At 32.6% G+C, this 18,615-nt stretch overlaps 1 protein-coding gene across 24 annotated transcripts in view; it reads left to right on the forward strand.

The window, feature by feature from the left end:
* The window catches only part of LOC126767665 (phosphatidylinositol-binding clathrin assembly protein LAP), a 73,888-nt gene that overhangs the window by 47,952 nt on the left and 7,321 nt on the right, over positions 1-18,615 (forward strand). For 11 of the 24 annotated variants that reach the window (XM_050485159.1, XM_050485166.1, XM_050485172.1 and 8 more), the window contains 10 exons: positions 3,094-3,196; positions 3,494-3,615; positions 3,784-3,977; positions 4,066-4,202; positions 5,794-5,956; positions 6,413-6,725; positions 6,938-7,024; positions 8,371-8,598; positions 13,435-13,711; positions 15,940-16,039. In XM_050485159.1, coding sequence (XP_050341116.1) covers positions 3,094-3,196; positions 3,494-3,615; positions 3,784-3,977; positions 4,066-4,202; positions 5,794-5,956; positions 6,413-6,725; positions 6,938-7,024; positions 8,371-8,598; positions 13,435-13,711; positions 15,940-16,039 — 1,724 coding nt within the window. Of the gene's footprint in view, positions 1-3,093; positions 3,197-3,493; positions 3,616-3,783; positions 3,978-4,065; positions 4,203-5,793; positions 5,957-6,412; positions 6,726-6,937; positions 7,025-8,370; positions 8,599-13,434; positions 13,712-15,939; positions 16,040-16,112; positions 16,375-18,615 lie in introns of those variants that run through there. The other 13 variants (XM_050485175.1, XM_050485176.1, XM_050485181.1 and 10 more) reach the window with 8 other exon arrangements.

Here is an 18,615-nt window from a genome sequence, read left to right on the forward strand (position 1 = left end):
TCCCCAAAATTAATATTATTAAAATTCAGTAGAATCAATTTTTTCCAAATTCGAAAATGTTGAAAAAGTTATTTGCAAAATAAAAAAACGATTCTATTCTAATGGAAAGTAAGGAAGATAATATAAATAATATGTCTGTAAATAAGCATTATTTCGATTGAAAATGTGCAAAATTAACCTCGCCAACATTCCGTATACTGCTGAAAAGGATAACCGTCTGATAAATAAAACTAGAGCTGTAAATTGGGATAAAATTAATTTTCAATTGAAAATTCATCCCAACAAAATTAAAAAATATACATTGTGACGAAAAAGTACGCGAAAATTATAATTAAATTCCTCGAGCAAACGATATTTCAAAAAAATGTATTTTGCTAAGTTGGTAGGCCTATCCTTGTTTACTATGCCAAATATGAGCGCGATCTGTCAACCAGTTTGTTTACAGCAGCTGTTAAGACGTTGCCATTTTTACAATGGATGAAAATAAGGAACAAAGAATTTGCCTCAACTATTTTGTATTTCTAACCAAATTTCGTTGCAAATGTTGGAAAATGCTTACGGTGTTTCAGTTTTATCAAAAACACAAGTCTACGAGTGGTGCAAAGTCTTCAAAAACGGTCAAGAGATCGTTGGGTTTATGGCATGCAAACAAGTCAACAATCATCGGAATGGAGGGAAAAAACGAGCTGAAACAAAAAAAAAAAAAAAAAAACACGCCAAAGCCGCTCATAAATCAAGGGTTATGCTCATTGTTTGTACGATGTTCGTGGTTTGGTGCATCAAGAATTTGCTCCGGAGAGACAGACGGTCAATAAGAAGTTCTATTTATCTGTATTAAGGCGTTTGAGTGTGAACATCCGACGAAAACGGCCGGAATTGTGGAAGAACAATTCATGGATTTTACACGATGATAATGCACCATCGCATGAGCCACGATTGTGACCGAATTCGAAGACAAAAACGCAATGAATACCATCGTATTCACCAGATTTGACTCCGTGTGATTTTTTTTTGTTTTTCAAACTGAAATTGATGCTCCGTGGAACCAGTTTTCAGTCGGTCGAAGAGACTGAATTCGCTGAAGGCGTTGAATGGCATCTCAAAAAGTGCTTATGAAAAGTGTTTCGAAGACTGGAAAAGTGTATTACATCTGGTGGATATTACTTTGAAGGCGACAAAATAAATATTGACGAATAATTAAATATTTTGCGTTTTATATATTATTTCCGCGTACTTTTTTGTCACAATGTAGTCTCTTTGCAGGTCATGACTTAAAGTATATTGTATTGTGTATGGCTACTGATCCCAGTATACTTGAAAACATGCACAAAATCCCTGAGTTTAAAGCTCTGCTTAAAGCAATTGAAACTTCAATTAGTGCAAGGGTTAGTAAAATTAAAAGGAAAAAAGGCACCGACTTTCAAGTCATATTTGAAATCGTTATTTTAGTATATTTAAAAGAAATTATACCCTAAAATCCACGGCCTATTGGGTCATCAGTAGCTGCTCAAATTTCATATTTTTGTATACTAAAACAGATGATGGTAGTATTAAAAAATACACCAAAACTGGCGACTAATTACTCAGCGTCCTATGATTGATATTGCTTCTTAACGACTATACCAGGTTATATACAGTTAGAAGGCCGAAAAAATCGAAATTTTTCAGAATGTTTTCTAAGAAAACTTTTAAATTTATTGATCCAAAACTCATAACATGTTATCTTTTAACTGTATTTTAAGACTTAGTATTAGTAAAAATATTTATTTGGAAAGGAAATAAAGCTGATCTCCGGGAGCTCCTCTCAAAAAAGACGTTTTGTGGTTACCACTATATCTGTGGATCTGGTTCCTCCGAAATTAAAAAACCAAACAGATTTCTTTAAAGTAATGTCAAATCTAGTAATTATTCAAAGGAATATGCAAAATAAGATTTTTTGACAAAATGGGCGTTTCTCAAAGAAAAAAAATTACTAAAATTACTAATCGTTTTAGCCGTTTTCGAGTAATGTTGATCACTGACTTTGAGGAACCATTTTGAGAAAAACGCGTTTAAAGTTTGCTCTTAGTTACTTTTAAGCACTCTAAAACGCATTTTCAAATTTGCCTATAACTTCGAAAATATTCACCGGAACAAAGTGAAATTTTCTGTGTGTATTCTCAAATATATGTATGTACATTAAGAAAATAAAATAAAAAAATCCATTTTTTGAAAATTCTAACTGTATATAACCCCCTAAACTAATACTAATACTATCTATATTTTCTCATAGTCTCCAATAAAGGTGTGAAATAAGAAACTAAAATTGGCATCAGTTAGTATATTCAGGGTTCTAGATGACGACATTCACTAGAAGTAATCAATTAATAGTTCAATTTTGTAATTTTATGCTCAAAACCTTGTCCATAATGCAGTTATACTAAATTCTATGAAAAACGGTAAGCAGCATTCTTGTGGAACGCAAGTAACATTGTATGTTTTTTTGCCGTGTTTACTGTTTTTCACTAATATTTCCACTAACAATTGTTCGAAGTCACAAGCGTTTATTAATAAATTACCGAAAACACACTGTATTTACATACTAACGACATTGTGGGGCAGCCAAAAAAGTTAAAAGTTAATACTGTTATTTATGAAAACATAGTTTAAGCTTACTTTTCATTTTATTCAAGCTTTTTTCTTTATTTATTGCATAAGTAGTGGTTTTTTTTTAACAAACTTTGAATTTTTGATTTGAGTTTATAAAATGAAAAGAAAATATTAATTGTACAACGTACAATTGCATAACGTGCGCAGTGTTTAGCGCCTAAAAGTATATCTTATATTTAAATGTAAATTTGTAGTTAATTTTGAAATTACTAAAATTGTATTTGGAGCCGTTCAATTAATTTTTAGAAGTAAAACTTTTGGTTGCTGATAAATTAAATAATAATTTATATTAATCTTATGCTGAACAAAATTTCAAATTTCATACTTCTTTGATATGAAAATTCTTTAATAGCCTCATTTTATGTAGCCTCTTGGTTAAAACAAATTTGTATTCTAAACACTGATTGCAAATGCACTAATTTTTTCCTATACATCCCCCCACAGGCTATGACATGTCTCCGTTCATACGACGCTATGCCAAATACTTGAACGAGAAGTCACTCTCATATCGTGCAATGGCTTTTGATTTTTGCAAAGTAAAGCGCGGGTAAGTTTGATATGAATTATCAAAGTACTTATAGAATATTCTACACAAGCACAAACAACAAACAACTATGCCTGTTTTTATGGCTGTGCGTTGGCATGATTGCTCAAGTGCGCCACAGTCTACACAGTCATGCAGCACAAAAATAAATAAATAAATAAATAATACTGCGGGGATTCACGATATGATTGCTGGATTTGCATATAATAAATTCTAGTTTTAATTATAATTTTTTAAATAAATATTTTTGTAAATTTTAATTTAAATTATTGCCAATTTCATTTTTCTTGCCACCCATAGCAAAGATGAGGGTTCTCTGCGGACCATGAACGCCGATAAACTGCTTAAGACATTGCCAGTACTGCAGGCGCAGTTGGATGCTTTATTGGAGTTCGATTGTCAGGCCAATGACTTGAGTAACGGTATGTTTTTGGCATTTTGTACGTTTTTGGTCATCAATTTATTTGACAACTCTCTTTTTGTTTTTGTTTTCTTTTTTTTTTGCTTCACCATCATTCACTTTCGTTGGTGCAATTTTCCTTCCAAACCAACGACTTGCGCTTAACACACACATGCACACGCGCCGCCAGGTGTCATCAACATGAGCTTTATGCTGCTCTTCCGCGACTTGATACGTTTGTTTGCGTGCTACAATGATGGCATCATTAATTTGCTCGAGAAATATTTCGATATGAATAAGAAGCATGCACGCGATGCTTTGGATTTGTACAAAAAGTTTTTGGTGCGCATGGATCGTGTTGGTGAATTTCTCAAAGTCGCTGAGGTGAGTGAAAATGAAAACAATAACTTTTGATAACACACATATTTACATATCTTTATTTTCCATGTACCTCTTTTTCCACATAAAACAGAATGTTGGCATTGATAAAGGTGATATACCTGATTTAACTAAAGCTCCTAGTTCTCTCTTGGATGCTTTGGAACAACATTTGGCTACTTTGGAGGGTCGCAAAGTATCCGCCGCTAATACACCAACACAATCGGCAAGGTATTTTTTAAAATTATTAAAATGTTAGCGAGCATATTTTTGAAAAATATTCTAATATGGAAAATTGGTAGAATTTAATTCCTTGTGAAGTAGGTTTTATGTGTGAAATCTTTATTTATTGTTTTTTTTTTAAAGCTCGTTCGGGTGCAACCGAGAATCGTTGACTCATGTACTTTCATTACAAACTTAAAACATCACACACTGAGTTTCGGAACTGAGTAGTAGAATATCTAAAAGTTTTAATTTCGTATATTACATTACTCAGTTTGAGTTTTTAAATACTCAAAAGATAATACCGAGCATAAAGCATGGTTGAAACTAATCTCCAAATCGGTACGCCATCTAGCGGCTGCTGTCGCATAACTAATCATCGAATGCAATCCAGTTTCACATATGGTTTTGACAATTATGGTACTGTTATCTCATAAAAGTTTATTTCTGTGCTGTGATTTTGTGAGTTTTTGTACGTGATGAAAGTTGTAAATCGAAAACTAATGTGCACAAAATGATTGAAAATCCATCTTGGCCTTGTTCGAAGATTTCAAAAGTTCTGAAATTACCAAAAACAACAGTATGCAATGTAATAAATCGATATAAAAAACATTAATTTAAGAGAGAGCAAAAAAAAGTGGCAAAACATTTGGTTGCAAGACTCGAACCAAATATTTAGGTCAATTAATGGTAGCAAAGACGCTTATTGCCAATCGTTCAGCATTCAGCACGATCGGATACCAGTAAAGTTTTGGTCAAATTTAGTCACATGTCATTATTCGAAAACTGTAACTCAGTGGTACAAAGATAATGGAAGTGATTAATAAAAGAACTCGCAAATTTATTCCATATAGCGATATGTAATTTTATATTTGACATTATCTGAAAGGTGAATAAATATGCTTGGTTTTTGTTACTTTTAACAAAACGGCTTTTACTCATTAAAATATTAACAAAAGTGCGTACCGATTTTCCATTCTTATCGTGAACGAGGTTTACATAAGATAAAAAAACTAAAATATATTGTCATGTGAAATGTGGGTATTTTGTTTTTATTTACATAATCATTATAAATTTATAAATTGGTTTCTTAACAGTACTCCAATGCAAGCTTGAGCAAGTAGTATATTAAATTTTGAGAAAAAATAAACTTTTACATCGATATAGTAAATTTTTGTTATTATTATAGTTTTAGTAATATTAATAGTAATTTAGTTATTAAAAATTTGTTATTTTATTAATAAGTTGTTATTTTCAATAATTTATTTTCAGTAATTTGTAATCTTAGTTTGATTTATTTTTTTGTTATTTTAGTATTTTATGTTTTTTCTTTTCTTATTTGATTCCATATTTTATACATCTTGGTCGTTCTTGTGGTCGTCATAATTTTCGTTACCGTTGCCGTTATCGTACACAATAATTTGGTTGCTATTTACTGCTCGTTTGGTAATTATTTTCGTTTGAATACTTTGTTGTCTGCGATGCTGGTTGATAAACTTTTATTGCCCACATGTGCTGAGTATTTATAAAATGTTGATGCGTCGTAAAACAAAACAAATTAATAAAACCCCTTGCCATATCGGTTTGAGCACATTTTTAGCAATCAGAAGAATGTTAAATCCGCTGTCACTGCCTTATCTTCCACCAGCTCATCCTTTGGCACAGCCGCCGCATCAAGCAAATTCGACACGACCAATGGCATCGATGAGCAATTGAAAGCCCAGGTATTGGCCGAAGAGGAGGCTGCAATGAATCAATACAAAGTAAGTGGTATATTGTAAAGCGAATTAATACTTTGTGATAGACTCGAGCTCGATTTTTATTTATGCTGAATAAGTTATTAATTTTAGTGACTCAAATGAAAATTGAACTAAGTTTGAATACAAATTTTTGTTATCACTCAATTGAATATCAGCTGTTTAGCGCATATTTACATTGATGAGGCGTTACCATTCATTTCATTTATGATTTCTAAAATATAATTTTAATATTTTCGTCTTCGTCCCAAATTGAAAATTGAAATGAAATTAAATTTGAGTGATCTGTGTTAAATTACATTATTTATTATATAACTATCATGTAGATTTTTAATTCTAATTCTTGTAGGTTACAAAAGGTCCTATTTAATAATAAAATAAACAGTTCCCCCACTTCAATTTAATGTTAGTTAAATTATAATTCAATCGTATTTAAACAAGTTTTCCTCCTCCATTTTACAGCAGTCGAAGGTCTCTTCACCTACTGCAGGCGGTGCTGGTGCTGCACTAACAAATCCATTTTTATCGTCGCCGCCAGCCAGTGGCGCTGGCGCACCGATAGTCGATCTGTTTGGTGCAGCTCCGGCAACGGCTGCCGGCTCGACTGGTGACACCGGTGCAGGCGGCACAAAAGCCTCCGATGATTTGCTACAATTGGGAAATCCATTTGCTGATATGTTCGATGCACCAGTCGGTGGTGCAGGCGCTGGTGGCGGTGTGACAGCAGCAACAGGTGGTGCACAGAATGCCAATAATATTTGGATGCATAATAATGGTAGCATGTCTTTTATTTGATTTTAATTTTTTTCCATTTTTTATTTCTAGTACAAGCTAGTTAATGTGCGTTTTTTTATTGTTATTCCAAAGTTTATTCTCAAAACACGCTGCACTTGAGTAGTAGACAAAAAAAAACTGCATTTGGTTGCATTTAAAAAAACCTTAACACTGGACTAGAGCAAAAATTAACAAAATTTGTTTTCCATTTAGGTTTCAATGGCGCGCCTTCGGCGGCTGCTAACGCCTTCGTCTCGGACAGCAATTTTTCATCCGTTTTCGGTAACACTGAACCAGCCGGTAAGTGAAATTTGTCTCCTGCTTTGAAAAGAAATGTCTATGCCATCCTACTTCAACGCGTATAAATGTCCTTGAGTGTCTGTGTTTCCTGTATTTAATTTCCAATTCCTTATCCTTCCACAATTTTAGCTTTGGCGCTTTAACTACCCAAATATGTCCTTTACGATTACTATCCAAAGCTGTTGTTAAACAAATTATCCATTTTTTTTTTTAATATAAAGTGTATTTATTTGTTTGCTTAACAAAAATATTTTTTAAAAATACTATGTTTCTTAAAAATTGCAATTTTTTGTAGCAATTTCAATGTTTTATTATATATTTTTACTATTTTGGTGGTGTATACATATTACCGTTAAAAGTGTTGCAATTACTCATACATATTTACTAGTATTTAAAAGATTACTAATAACATTTGCAATAACCGGAATTAGTAAAGATGGTGTGCATGCAACTAATTGCTTAGGGTCACTTTGTTTGTGTACTCTTTATGTTTTAACACAAATATTGTGAGTTCTAGAACTTTAGTTTTTGTTTTAAATTATTATTTTATCTCTAGTAATTAGAAATTTCATAATTTTTTTTTATCCAGTTTGTATAAAATCTCTTTCAAAATTACATAATTAAGGAATACACATTTTTGCAAACATATGTACATACATTGCAGATAAATTTGAAGGTTTAATATACAAATAGTCATTATTAAAAAATATATATTGTAAAAAATAATTATATTTATATGCATAACAATCAGAAATACATGAAAGTATTTAAATGTTTATTGTTTCTATTATCTAAAAACTCTAGCAGTTTACTACCCTGGGCTACTAGAGCCGTACGTTGTATTGTCTATGGCTACTGAGCTCAGAATATTAGTACTATAACTGAAATTGTCTTTACGTTCTTCACATAAAATTTGTGAAGTTTAGATTAAGCAGAGATTTCGAACTACTTGAGTGCTAGTATTTTAGTTAAGATATGAGTAGGTACGTACAGCATATAAATGTCAATAAAGGTTCGTGTGTTGTTTTTAGGTTAGGTTTAATGCTGAAATTCATCTCAGGAAATGTATTCTTATTTTTCATATAATTATTATTTTTAGGTTAGGTTCGATGCTGAAATGCTTCTCAGGAAATTTATTTTTATTTTTCACATAATTAATTTATGCGTAATTAATTAATTTGTTAATTGAAATTGTGTGCTTTTATTTTCAATTTATGCACTAACTAAAATACGCGCAAAATCATATGCAAATGGCCACTGATAACTAACAACAACAAAAACAACAATTGCAAAAATTTTCCAAAACCACTAACGGAATGTGAACCTAAACTGCTGGTGTCCCACAGCGGCTGCTGCATCCTCCTCTGCCGCGGCGGCCTTGCCAAATCCATTCTTCGACACCATGGAAGCGCCGTTCTTTGGCGCACAGCAACAACAGCACCAGCAAGCGGATTTTTCAACTCACAGCACCGCCGCTGCCGCTGCTTATATGCCACAGGGGGCACAAGCTGCGCAAACGCTCTTTATGAACACCGCAACTATGGTGGCGCCGGCGCCACAACAATTCCCACCAGGTGAAGAGAAAATATACATGCATACTTAATACCTCAATTTACTATGCGTACAAAATAAACAGTTAGCTGAATAAGAGCAGCTGCTGTTGAGCCCTTATACAATTCATGCTCACACACTTGCTCACTCTCATACGTACTCGTATTGTATGTATGTATAGTGTATGTTTGTGTGACGTGTGTGTGTCCGTCGTGTTATTTACACTTAAAGCTTACTGTGTTGCCTTTTCGTTGCTGCCATATTATATTATATTGCATTGTTGCACCCAAGTTATACCATGAATAACAACAAGCAAAACAGCACAATACAAAGTGAATGCAAAAAAACAAAAAAAAAAAAAAAATTACAAGATTTATGCACTCTTTGCTTTGGGTTGTTGTTTTTCGCTTTCAGTTTAAACATAATAACGCAGAACCTCAACCAATTTTGTCTAATCACTTACTCTACTGTCATTAAACCTAGTTACCACACACGGCACAGTTGCTTTGGCGGCGTCTGGCCAAGAACACAAGCCCACGCCACTCCGCTGCAGTGCTTCCTTGTAATCTTCTCGCTGTACCTCGCTTTGCCATCCACTGCCGTGCTCACAAATGTGTTTTTATTTTGTTGTGCTTCTGTTCGTCTTCGTGTTCGTCTTCTGTTTCCATGCCCGCCAATCAATGTCTCTACCAAATTGCACTGCCAGCCAGTCAGCTTTGCAACGTCCTTCAGCCCAAGGCTGCGTGTCAGTTTTCGACATTGATTTTACTTTGCAGTCTCTTTCAGCTCCACTTGAGTGATTCCGCGCTTCCTGGTATTTTGTGTGCTGCCATCTCGCTTTCGTGTTTTGTTTTCGTTCATACAATATTATATTTATGGCTTTGTTATTAATTAATTTTATAAATATTTTTAAGTGTAGGCTTGATTCCATTCCTTTCTTCCATATTATTTAAAAAAAAATGTATTTTTTTAAGCTGTTTATTATGAGTAGTTAAAAGTATTAGTGATTATTTATACATTTATTTTGTTTATTCATTTTATGTGTTCGTTAGAATGTGCTTCCAAGGTTTAGCAATTAAATGTCTACATTTCATTGTTTGTGTAATGTTGTTGTAAATAGGAGCTTCATTCCAACTTCGTGAATTTGAAATTCGTAGAAATTATTTCCAAGTTAGATATAGATATTAGGGTAGCCAAATTAAATAAATCAAAATTAAAATATTAATTTTTCAAAAAATATAAATCATATCGATCTTCAATGCACAACAGAGGGGAGGTAAAGAAAAAACTATTTATTATGGAAACGGTTCCACTTTCAATATAGCAGATTAAGTCAATTTAAGGTTATGTCTTATACTAATAAAATCACATCCAAAATCAGAGATACTTCCAAACGACGATAACTTTATTTTAAGTATTTTTTCTACTCTAACTCACAATGAAATTTTTTTAAATATATTTTTATACCCTAAACGGGATATATTAGGTTTGCCACGATGTCTGTAACACTTAAAAGGAAACATTGGAGGATCTTTAAAGTCTATATGTAAAGGATCAGCGTGACGCGCTGAGTCGATTTAGCCATGTCCGTCTGTTTGTGTGCCCTTATATATGTACGTGAATTAGTCTCTCAATTCTATAACGTTCTGCAGTTTTACACAGGTTCTTTTTTGACCAAGAAGCTGCTCATTTGTCGGAACCATAGCCGTTCCCACGGCAGTCGGGTCTAAGTAACCGGAACGGACCCGAATTTTTATCCGGCCGATGACTGACAACTCGGCACCATGCCTCGAAATTACTTCAGGAATGTTTCTTGCCCCCACAACAACAACAACAACCGTAGCATACTGCTGCCATACAAATGAATGTTCAAACTCAGCTTCTTGTATGGAAAACATTATTATTTGACAAGGTTTATTCACCAAATTTGTCACAGATTGTTGCCCACGGCATCGCTACCGGTAACGAAAAAATTATTCACTTCGGTCAACTCTAGCAAATAGCTGCAATTTAAACTGACCGATAAAAATCAGAATAAAGATTTTTTTATTTTTATCTTTTTATGAAAAATTTCTGATTTTGCTGCTGTGAACTCTCATCGTCTTCATTAATTATGCAATAAGCCGTTTTTAAGCTTTGGTTCTGAATGATTTGTTCGTTAGGAGCTATTCGACGAAGACTAAGTTTACAAGGCTTGCGCACGATGAAATCTGTGCACGAAAAAAAAAAAATAGCTTTTGAAATTTTATTAAGCAAAAACAGTTTTTTAAAAGAAATTTTTATATTTACATTTATTAAAAACATTTTGCAGACTAACTATTTTTTATAAATAATTGAATTTTTTCCAATATACCCCCCATTAGCCTCTTAATATTAGTAACTTGTTGCTCGATGAAAAGTATTTTTTCGAAAAATTTTTAGTGGTGTCAGCAACTTGTTTTTTGCTCTTCATAACCCTTTTTACTAGCGCCCAATATCAGATAACGTATCTGAACTCTGAACAGTTATGTGGATTTTTATATCTTGGCACAAAAGCTATATGGCTCTTCTAGTACCACTTAACCGCCGATTTGCTATAACGGCATGAAGCCAAATCAGGCCAAAAAAATGTGAACACTTCGTGCCGTCTTATGAATGGCCAAAAAACCTTTTTGCAGCATCCCTGGAAGTATAAATCGGTGTTGATAGTACCAGTTGTAACAAAAGAGCTGCCACAAATTGCTTGCCAAACCAAAAACTTCTTTGGAGACTTTGTATTTTTTGTGTTTTAAACTTCTCATAGGGTAATGCCCCTATGATTCGCAACATAAAAATCCACACCTGGAAGCTGAAAAAAATCCTCAAGCATATACATCTCATCATTCATAATGCAGCAGTAAAAAATTTTGAAGAAAATCAAGGTGAAGCCTTTTGGCTCGAGCTCTTGCCATGCCATTCTTTTTGAAACTCCTGCCTGGATCTTTCTGAACTTTGTTAAACTTAAGCCCTTCTTCCTTTTTAACTTTTCTGACAAAAGTTTCGGAACATTGTATGTAGTTTTTCCTCTATCTTTCTCCCCGGTATGTTGGGATTCTTCTTAAAAATCGCTATTACCTTCTTAGCTACGTCAGCGTTCTTAAAACCTTTCGTTCTACCACTTCCTTGCTTCCTGTTGAAAGTCAGACCTTTGCTGAACGTTTTAATAACATACGGCACGGTATGCCTGGAAACATTTGCTTTTCTAGCAATTGTTTTCATAGTCCAATTTGGGCTTTGGTTATAAAATCGCATAATTTTTTTCGCGCACTTCTAGTTGACAACTCATTTTGAAAGCAGCAATAAACTGATTTCATCGTGCGCAATCCTCTTTGATAGTAGAAAAATATATTTTTACTTAATTTTTTAATTAAAATAACTTAATAATGCTTAAAACTAGCGGTATTTGTAAAAGTATTAGTTTTATTTTTGCATTTATTAAAATTATTATTTTGTGTAATAGTTATTTTTTTTTTATGAACAAAACGCCTACTACTAGGGTCTTCACCTTTATTTATTTTAAAAATTATCTTTTATCATAAACTTGAGTATAGATATGTACATATGTACGATTGTTTGGAATAAAATATTATAATTATTTCTATTTATTTTTTTACGATAATTTTTTTTTAAATGCCTTGCCTTTTGAAATCGCGTTGTTTTAAGCCACATTTTTTAGTCTTTATTTTTTGAATTATTATTTTTTCTTAACTTATATTCATGTTGCTTAGAAAATTTTATTTTACAATATTTCTATTAAATAAATGTAATGTATTTAAAATAGCTATTTAGCCAAATACTAATAGAAGCCTTCTTGGTGTTGGGTGTAGATTTGCATGTTTGTTGTTATTCGTTTTCTAATTGATGACTCACAACTACTAACCAAACTTAACCCAAACCCGCTTTCAATACACTTAATTCCTGATTACAAAACATCAAAATAATATACAACTCCAACTGCATACCGCACACATACCCTCAAAACATACATATGAACATTTCAAACATCAAATATAATTAAGCTCATTGATTTCTGTAAATGTTTTCTTTATTCGTAACTAAAGCTCACCTAGTTCTTTTGTACTTCTCTCACTTAAATCGAAAAAAAAGTTTCCAAAATATTTTTCTTAAAAAAATATATAGTATATTTAACACAAAAATCGTCATATTTATTTATTTTGTAAATGTATTTTTTCTCTTTCTCTTCTTTTTGTTTGTCTTTTTTATGTAAACTCACAAAACATATTTTGTATCATAATTATGGCAAAAAAAAAACCAAAAACATTTTAAACATACCAAACGGAAAAATGGTGGCACTTATAACAATATTGAAAATAATATAAATTGATTCCCAAATTAAAACAACAACAACACAATGTTATGAAACGTATTAAAAATGTCAACGAAACTAATTAAAAATAAAAATCGCGCAAAAAAAAAAATTCAACAACTGAACATTTTGGTGTGGTGAAAAATGTCAACTAACTGTACAAAATGCTTTTTATGTCAAAAATAAAATAAAATGCGTCCAATTATCATCATGCCAAAACTCATTTGTCTGTGTTTCGGGGTTCCACTACATACAAAATCCATTTACACATTATAAAAACAAAAAAAACAAACACATTATGGGCTCATTAATTGTGTAACCGTTTCTGCAACAAAAATCTGTAAAATAAAAACCCACCATCATCAATATGGAATATGGTGAATTATGCACACCCTAATGTACTCTAATACAAACACCGCTGGTTAATGAAACATTTGTGTGTAAATTGTAATTACAATTGACTACTAAAACCAAAAAAAAAACAACAAATATATCGAAAAAAAATAATCTGAAGGCTTTGATGCTCTGGGTGATGTACTAAAACCTGGCATCACTGCCACGCATCCAGCCGCTTCCAATCAAACAACTATTGTCACTGCAGGTGCTCTGGGTATGGCTGGTAGTCAGCAGCAGCAACTACTCACCCAACAACAACAGCAACAACAACTGTTTCAACAACAACAACAACAAACACAGCCAACTAATACTGGCAAAATACTCACTGGCGATTTGGATAGCTCGCTTATGTCACTTGTAGATAATCTGAATATAAACAAATCGAGCAGTGCAAAGTGAGTAGTAGTAATAATGACAAGAAATTCAAATTTAAATAATCACTGAAAATAACACACTTTCAGAGATTGAAAATAGGGCATGCGCATAAGGCATAGCATACTTGAAACTAAAACTGCATTTTATTTTTTATTGTAAGAGCAGCTCATCAGTCATCGCAAAAACTAGATATTTATTTTTTTTATCTACATAACGGTGAATTGTAAAGTGCCGGAAATAATAAATATGAGTTTAGAAATAAGTTTGTTTCAGAACTTCTAGCTATCAGAAAGTAGAAATATGCGAGAATTGACAAGACACTCGCACAAAGCGCGAAATAACGAAAGCAAGAAAATGTCAAAATGTTGTTTATAATAAGCACATCATATCAATACTTCAAAATCAATAAATATAATTTTTATTTTCATAATTCAAAGCTATTAAAGTAAACCAAATCAAAGCAAATGCGTTAAATGTCGCTTCTTTACACATGTAAAACTAGTAGCTTCCTACCCAAAAAGCAACTGCGAAAACGCTTTAGTTTATTCCGATAAATGATGAGCATGTCGAGTTAACTCCGTCATGTCTTTCTGTCTGTATATACGGGTACTAGTCAGATATCGATCTCAAATTTTGCACACATCCACTTCTCACTATAAAACTGCTCATTTGTCAGAACGGCTGATATCGAATCATTAAAGCATATGCCTGCCATGCAAACGTAACGTTCAAAACCAGGTTCTTGTATAAAAAAAACAGTTTTCTTTGACGTGATAACTGCTTGAAATTTGGCATGGAATATTATCCAAGGTAATGCTACAATCTCCGAACAAATTGTTCAGTTCAGATCGTTATGATATGTAGCTAAAATACAAACTGATCGATCAATATCCAGATTTTGTATGGAGAATTTTTGTATATGACGAGATATCTACACGAAATTTGGCACGAATTATTGTCTAAGTCAACGGTACGCAGATCAGATAACTATAACATATAGCTGTCATACAAACTGATCGATCAAATTCAGGTTCTTGTATGAAGAACTATTTTATTTGATAAAGTTCTTCTCCATTCTTTTTATTACTTAAGTCATTGCTACAATCTCCGAACAAATTGTCCAGATCGGACGACTATAGCGTATAGCGGCCTTACAACGAACCCATTAAAATCAAGTTCTTGTGTGGAATCTTTTGTATTTGTGAAAGGTATTGTAGCTGAACTTAACGGGTTTTCTGTTTGCTTGTGATGGTTAGCCGTTCTGAATCAAACCTAAAATTTTTATACTCTTGCAACATGTTACTACAGATTATAATAATTTTTTTAACCTAACGGTTGCTTGTGTCACCTAAAAATAAACGAGATAGATATAGGGTTAGAAAATATAAGGGATCAAAATGACGAGACGAGTCGTAATCCGGATGTCTATCTGGCCGTTCGTCTATGTATATGTATTATTTGGTATACGTATTCCTTAGACAAAAAGAAAAGACGAATTTGTAAATGGGCGTAATCGCGCCACTGCCACGCCCACAAATGGTCGTCAAACGAAAATTTATAAAGTGTCATAAAGAAGCACCTGATTAAGATACTTAATTTGGCACAGGAGGTTGTAGTAGCAAGGGTCACCTGTGGGCTAAAAATTTTGTAAAAATGTACATGAACCCGCTCTCCGAAAGGTTTAATCTTTTAATGCTCGCTCAGAACAGATATCCTGAGCACCCCTGCTGATCAGATGATTAATATGAAAATTTGCCAACACCTGAAGGGATTTCCAAGGCTTTGATACTTGCAAGTTGCAAGCGTATAAAATGTTCGGTTACACCCGAACTTAGCGCTTCCTTACTTATATATGTATACGTATCAGTGTATAAATTTTCTGTCCAGTTCCTTAACGGTTATAATAACGGTTATAGTAACATATAGCTGCACCTGATGCAATTATGCACAGCTCTCTCTCTTCTAAGGCAGTTAAAGCACTTGAGAAACGTATTAAAAAATGCTCAATGTTTTATATATACAAATACCAAAGAGATCACTTACCTTTTCATAGAAATATCGACAACGTTTCTGGCAGGAAAATATATTCTTTAATATATGGTATTTTTTTTTTAATTCAAAGTTGAAATTTCATATATAAACAGTAATTGTCACACATTTTAACACAAAAACACACATAAACACTCACATAATAAGTTAATTCATAATATCAAAATGCCATATACCATATTTACTTACTACTGTATAGACCCGTGCAATGGAACTCACCGAAAAATACAGCGAAACCCGGTGCTAATTGGACACCTCAACCAATGGCTGCTACAACTGGTGCTGGCTATCGTCCAATGGTGAGTCTCAATCGCTTCTACTAAACTACTAAAAAGCAAAAAAAAAAGATCTTTTATTTCACGTTTAACTCAGATAAAACAGTACTACTCCTACTCTACTGCTACAGGCACTACTACTACTACTACTACTACTAATTATACAATTCGTACTTGAATATACGATACCAATTTGTATATGTACTACTTACAAAACTACCTATGAAAACACCTATTGTCCAACAAAAGAAAAAATATATATAATTCAAACCAAAAGCGACAAATTGCAGAATCGAACAAATTTGTGCCAAATATATAAAACATGTTGTAATGCCAAGCAACAAGTAAACTGAAAAATATTATTGATAAACATACAAGATGTTTGCATAAAAACAGTTACAATTAGAAGATACAATTTTTATTAGTATTCTTTTACACGTTTTGCTATATTTTTTCATAATTCTTTAAACTATTTTTCACGAAATGTTTTCAAAATGCTGTTTTGTATTTACCTTTGTCACAATTCCCTCAAAATTTTTATTTTTTTTTCAAACTTGTTTTAAATGTATTTTCAATTATTTTAAATGTTTTACAAATTAATGTATTTTTCGTGTCATCTGCTCTAAATTCTTGTTTTCGCTGAATTCGTTGTCGTTAAACATTGGCGCTGCATTGAGCAGTTTACAAGCAGTCTATATCGTCACCTGAAATGCAAAACAACAAATGAAAAAAAAAATTGAAATTGAGTTCTTTATCGCTTATTATTCACTATTCATTTACATACATATATGTATGCAGCATAAAATTTTCGGCTGTCGCTGTCAGTTATAACCAATTTATAACCATTTCATAACCAAAACCCAAATTTTCTTTCAATATGAGTGGTTTCATTATATCGCCTTTCCTTCGCTTAAAAACTTATGAAAAGTGATGTTACGTTATTTTGCATTTTAAGTGACGATATATTTTTCAAACAAACTATACGATATTTTAATCACTTATTTTGAGGTTAAGAACAGGTCTTATTCATTTTCATAAACTATTTTAAGTGAAAGGGTGTTTGAGCAAATTCTTGAGATTAATTTTTTATAGATGTTCAAGAACAGCAATATTCAGGAAAGAATTATTTCTAAAAAGCCTCTGTCAAAACCCATACTAAAAGAGATTTCATTCACAGCTACATAAGTGTAAAATCAGCTTATAGAAAATGAAATAAATATATATAATAAAAAATATATATTTTTAGACGATCAAAAGCTGTAGATTTTGTTTCTCCGCAGTCTCAAGACTTCAATATTACTGAGTGCGCGTGCTGTTTAACGAATTACTAACATACCTTGTGACAAAAAAGTACCCGGAAAATGTAAATAAAACGCAATATATTTAATTATTCATCAATATTTATTTGGTTGCCCTCAAAGTAATCTCCACCAGTTGTAAAACACATTAATGCAACGATTTTTCCAGTCCTCGAAGCCGTTTTGAGAAGCACTTTTTGGGATGGTCCTTCAGCGAATTTTGTTTTATCTCTTCGAACGACTGAAAGCGGGTTCCACGGAGCGGCAATTTCAGTTTGGGGAGCAAGAAAAAATCACACTGCGCCAAATTGTGTTTTTGACTTTAAATTTGGTCACGATTGTAAGCTTTTTGGCAAAAATTTCGCTTTATCAGGACGAGTCGAGCAGGAACGCGTTTCATACCCAAAATATCCACCAAAATCATTCGAACGCGAGAGATATCGAACTCTCTTGCCAACTCTCTAACACTTTTCGGACGATTTTCAAGCATCATATCCTTCACTTGTCTAATATTTTCATCAGTTGAAGAGGTCGAAGTTCGTACAGAACGAGGCATGTCTTCAACGACGGCTTTGAAGGCTTTATACTTCTCATAGGCTTGCGTTTTTGATGAAACTTAATTACCGCAAGCCTTTTCCAACATTCGCAACGATTCCGCACACGAAATTTGTTTAGAAATACAAAATTTGAGGCAAATTTTTTGCTCGATATTTTTATTCATTGTAAAAATCGTAACGCACTTCTGAGGTCTACTGACTTAAGCTGCTGTAAACAAACTGGTTGTCAGATCGCGATATTTGACATAGTAATTAAGGACAGTGTTACCAATACAACTTTTTTTGAAAATAATTTACCAGGCGTATTTAATTACAATTTCCGGGTGCTTTTTGTTGTACTGTATGGTAAAAAAATTAATTTGAAAATTATAATTAATGTAAAAATTTGAATGTTTTTACCTTCACGATTTTTAATGACAGTTCCTGTAAGCGGTTAAAAATTATAAAGAGAAAATGAGCGTTATTTTGTTTAGTTAAAAAAAAAATAAACAGTTATTTTGTATTTTTCGTTACTTCTCTAAACTCATTACTCTTAAATAGGTACATACATAAACATTTAAAATTTATTCATTATATTGCGTTTACATTTAATAATTTTCAACACTTTTACAAATGTCGGAAGCCACATGAATATACTTAATCTACAAAAACTACATACAATAAACAACAAGTATACAAACTTATATAGATTTCCACTATCACGCAGAACATAATGAAATACGCAAACACTACAGCCGGACACAAA

Source organism: Bactrocera neohumeralis, chromosome 2, assembly GCF_024586455.1.
Source record: "Bactrocera neohumeralis isolate Rockhampton chromosome 2, APGP_CSIRO_Bneo_wtdbg2-racon-allhic-juicebox.fasta_v2, whole genome shotgun sequence".
Taxonomy (NCBI): Eukaryota; Metazoa; Arthropoda; class Insecta; order Diptera; family Tephritidae; genus Bactrocera; species Bactrocera neohumeralis.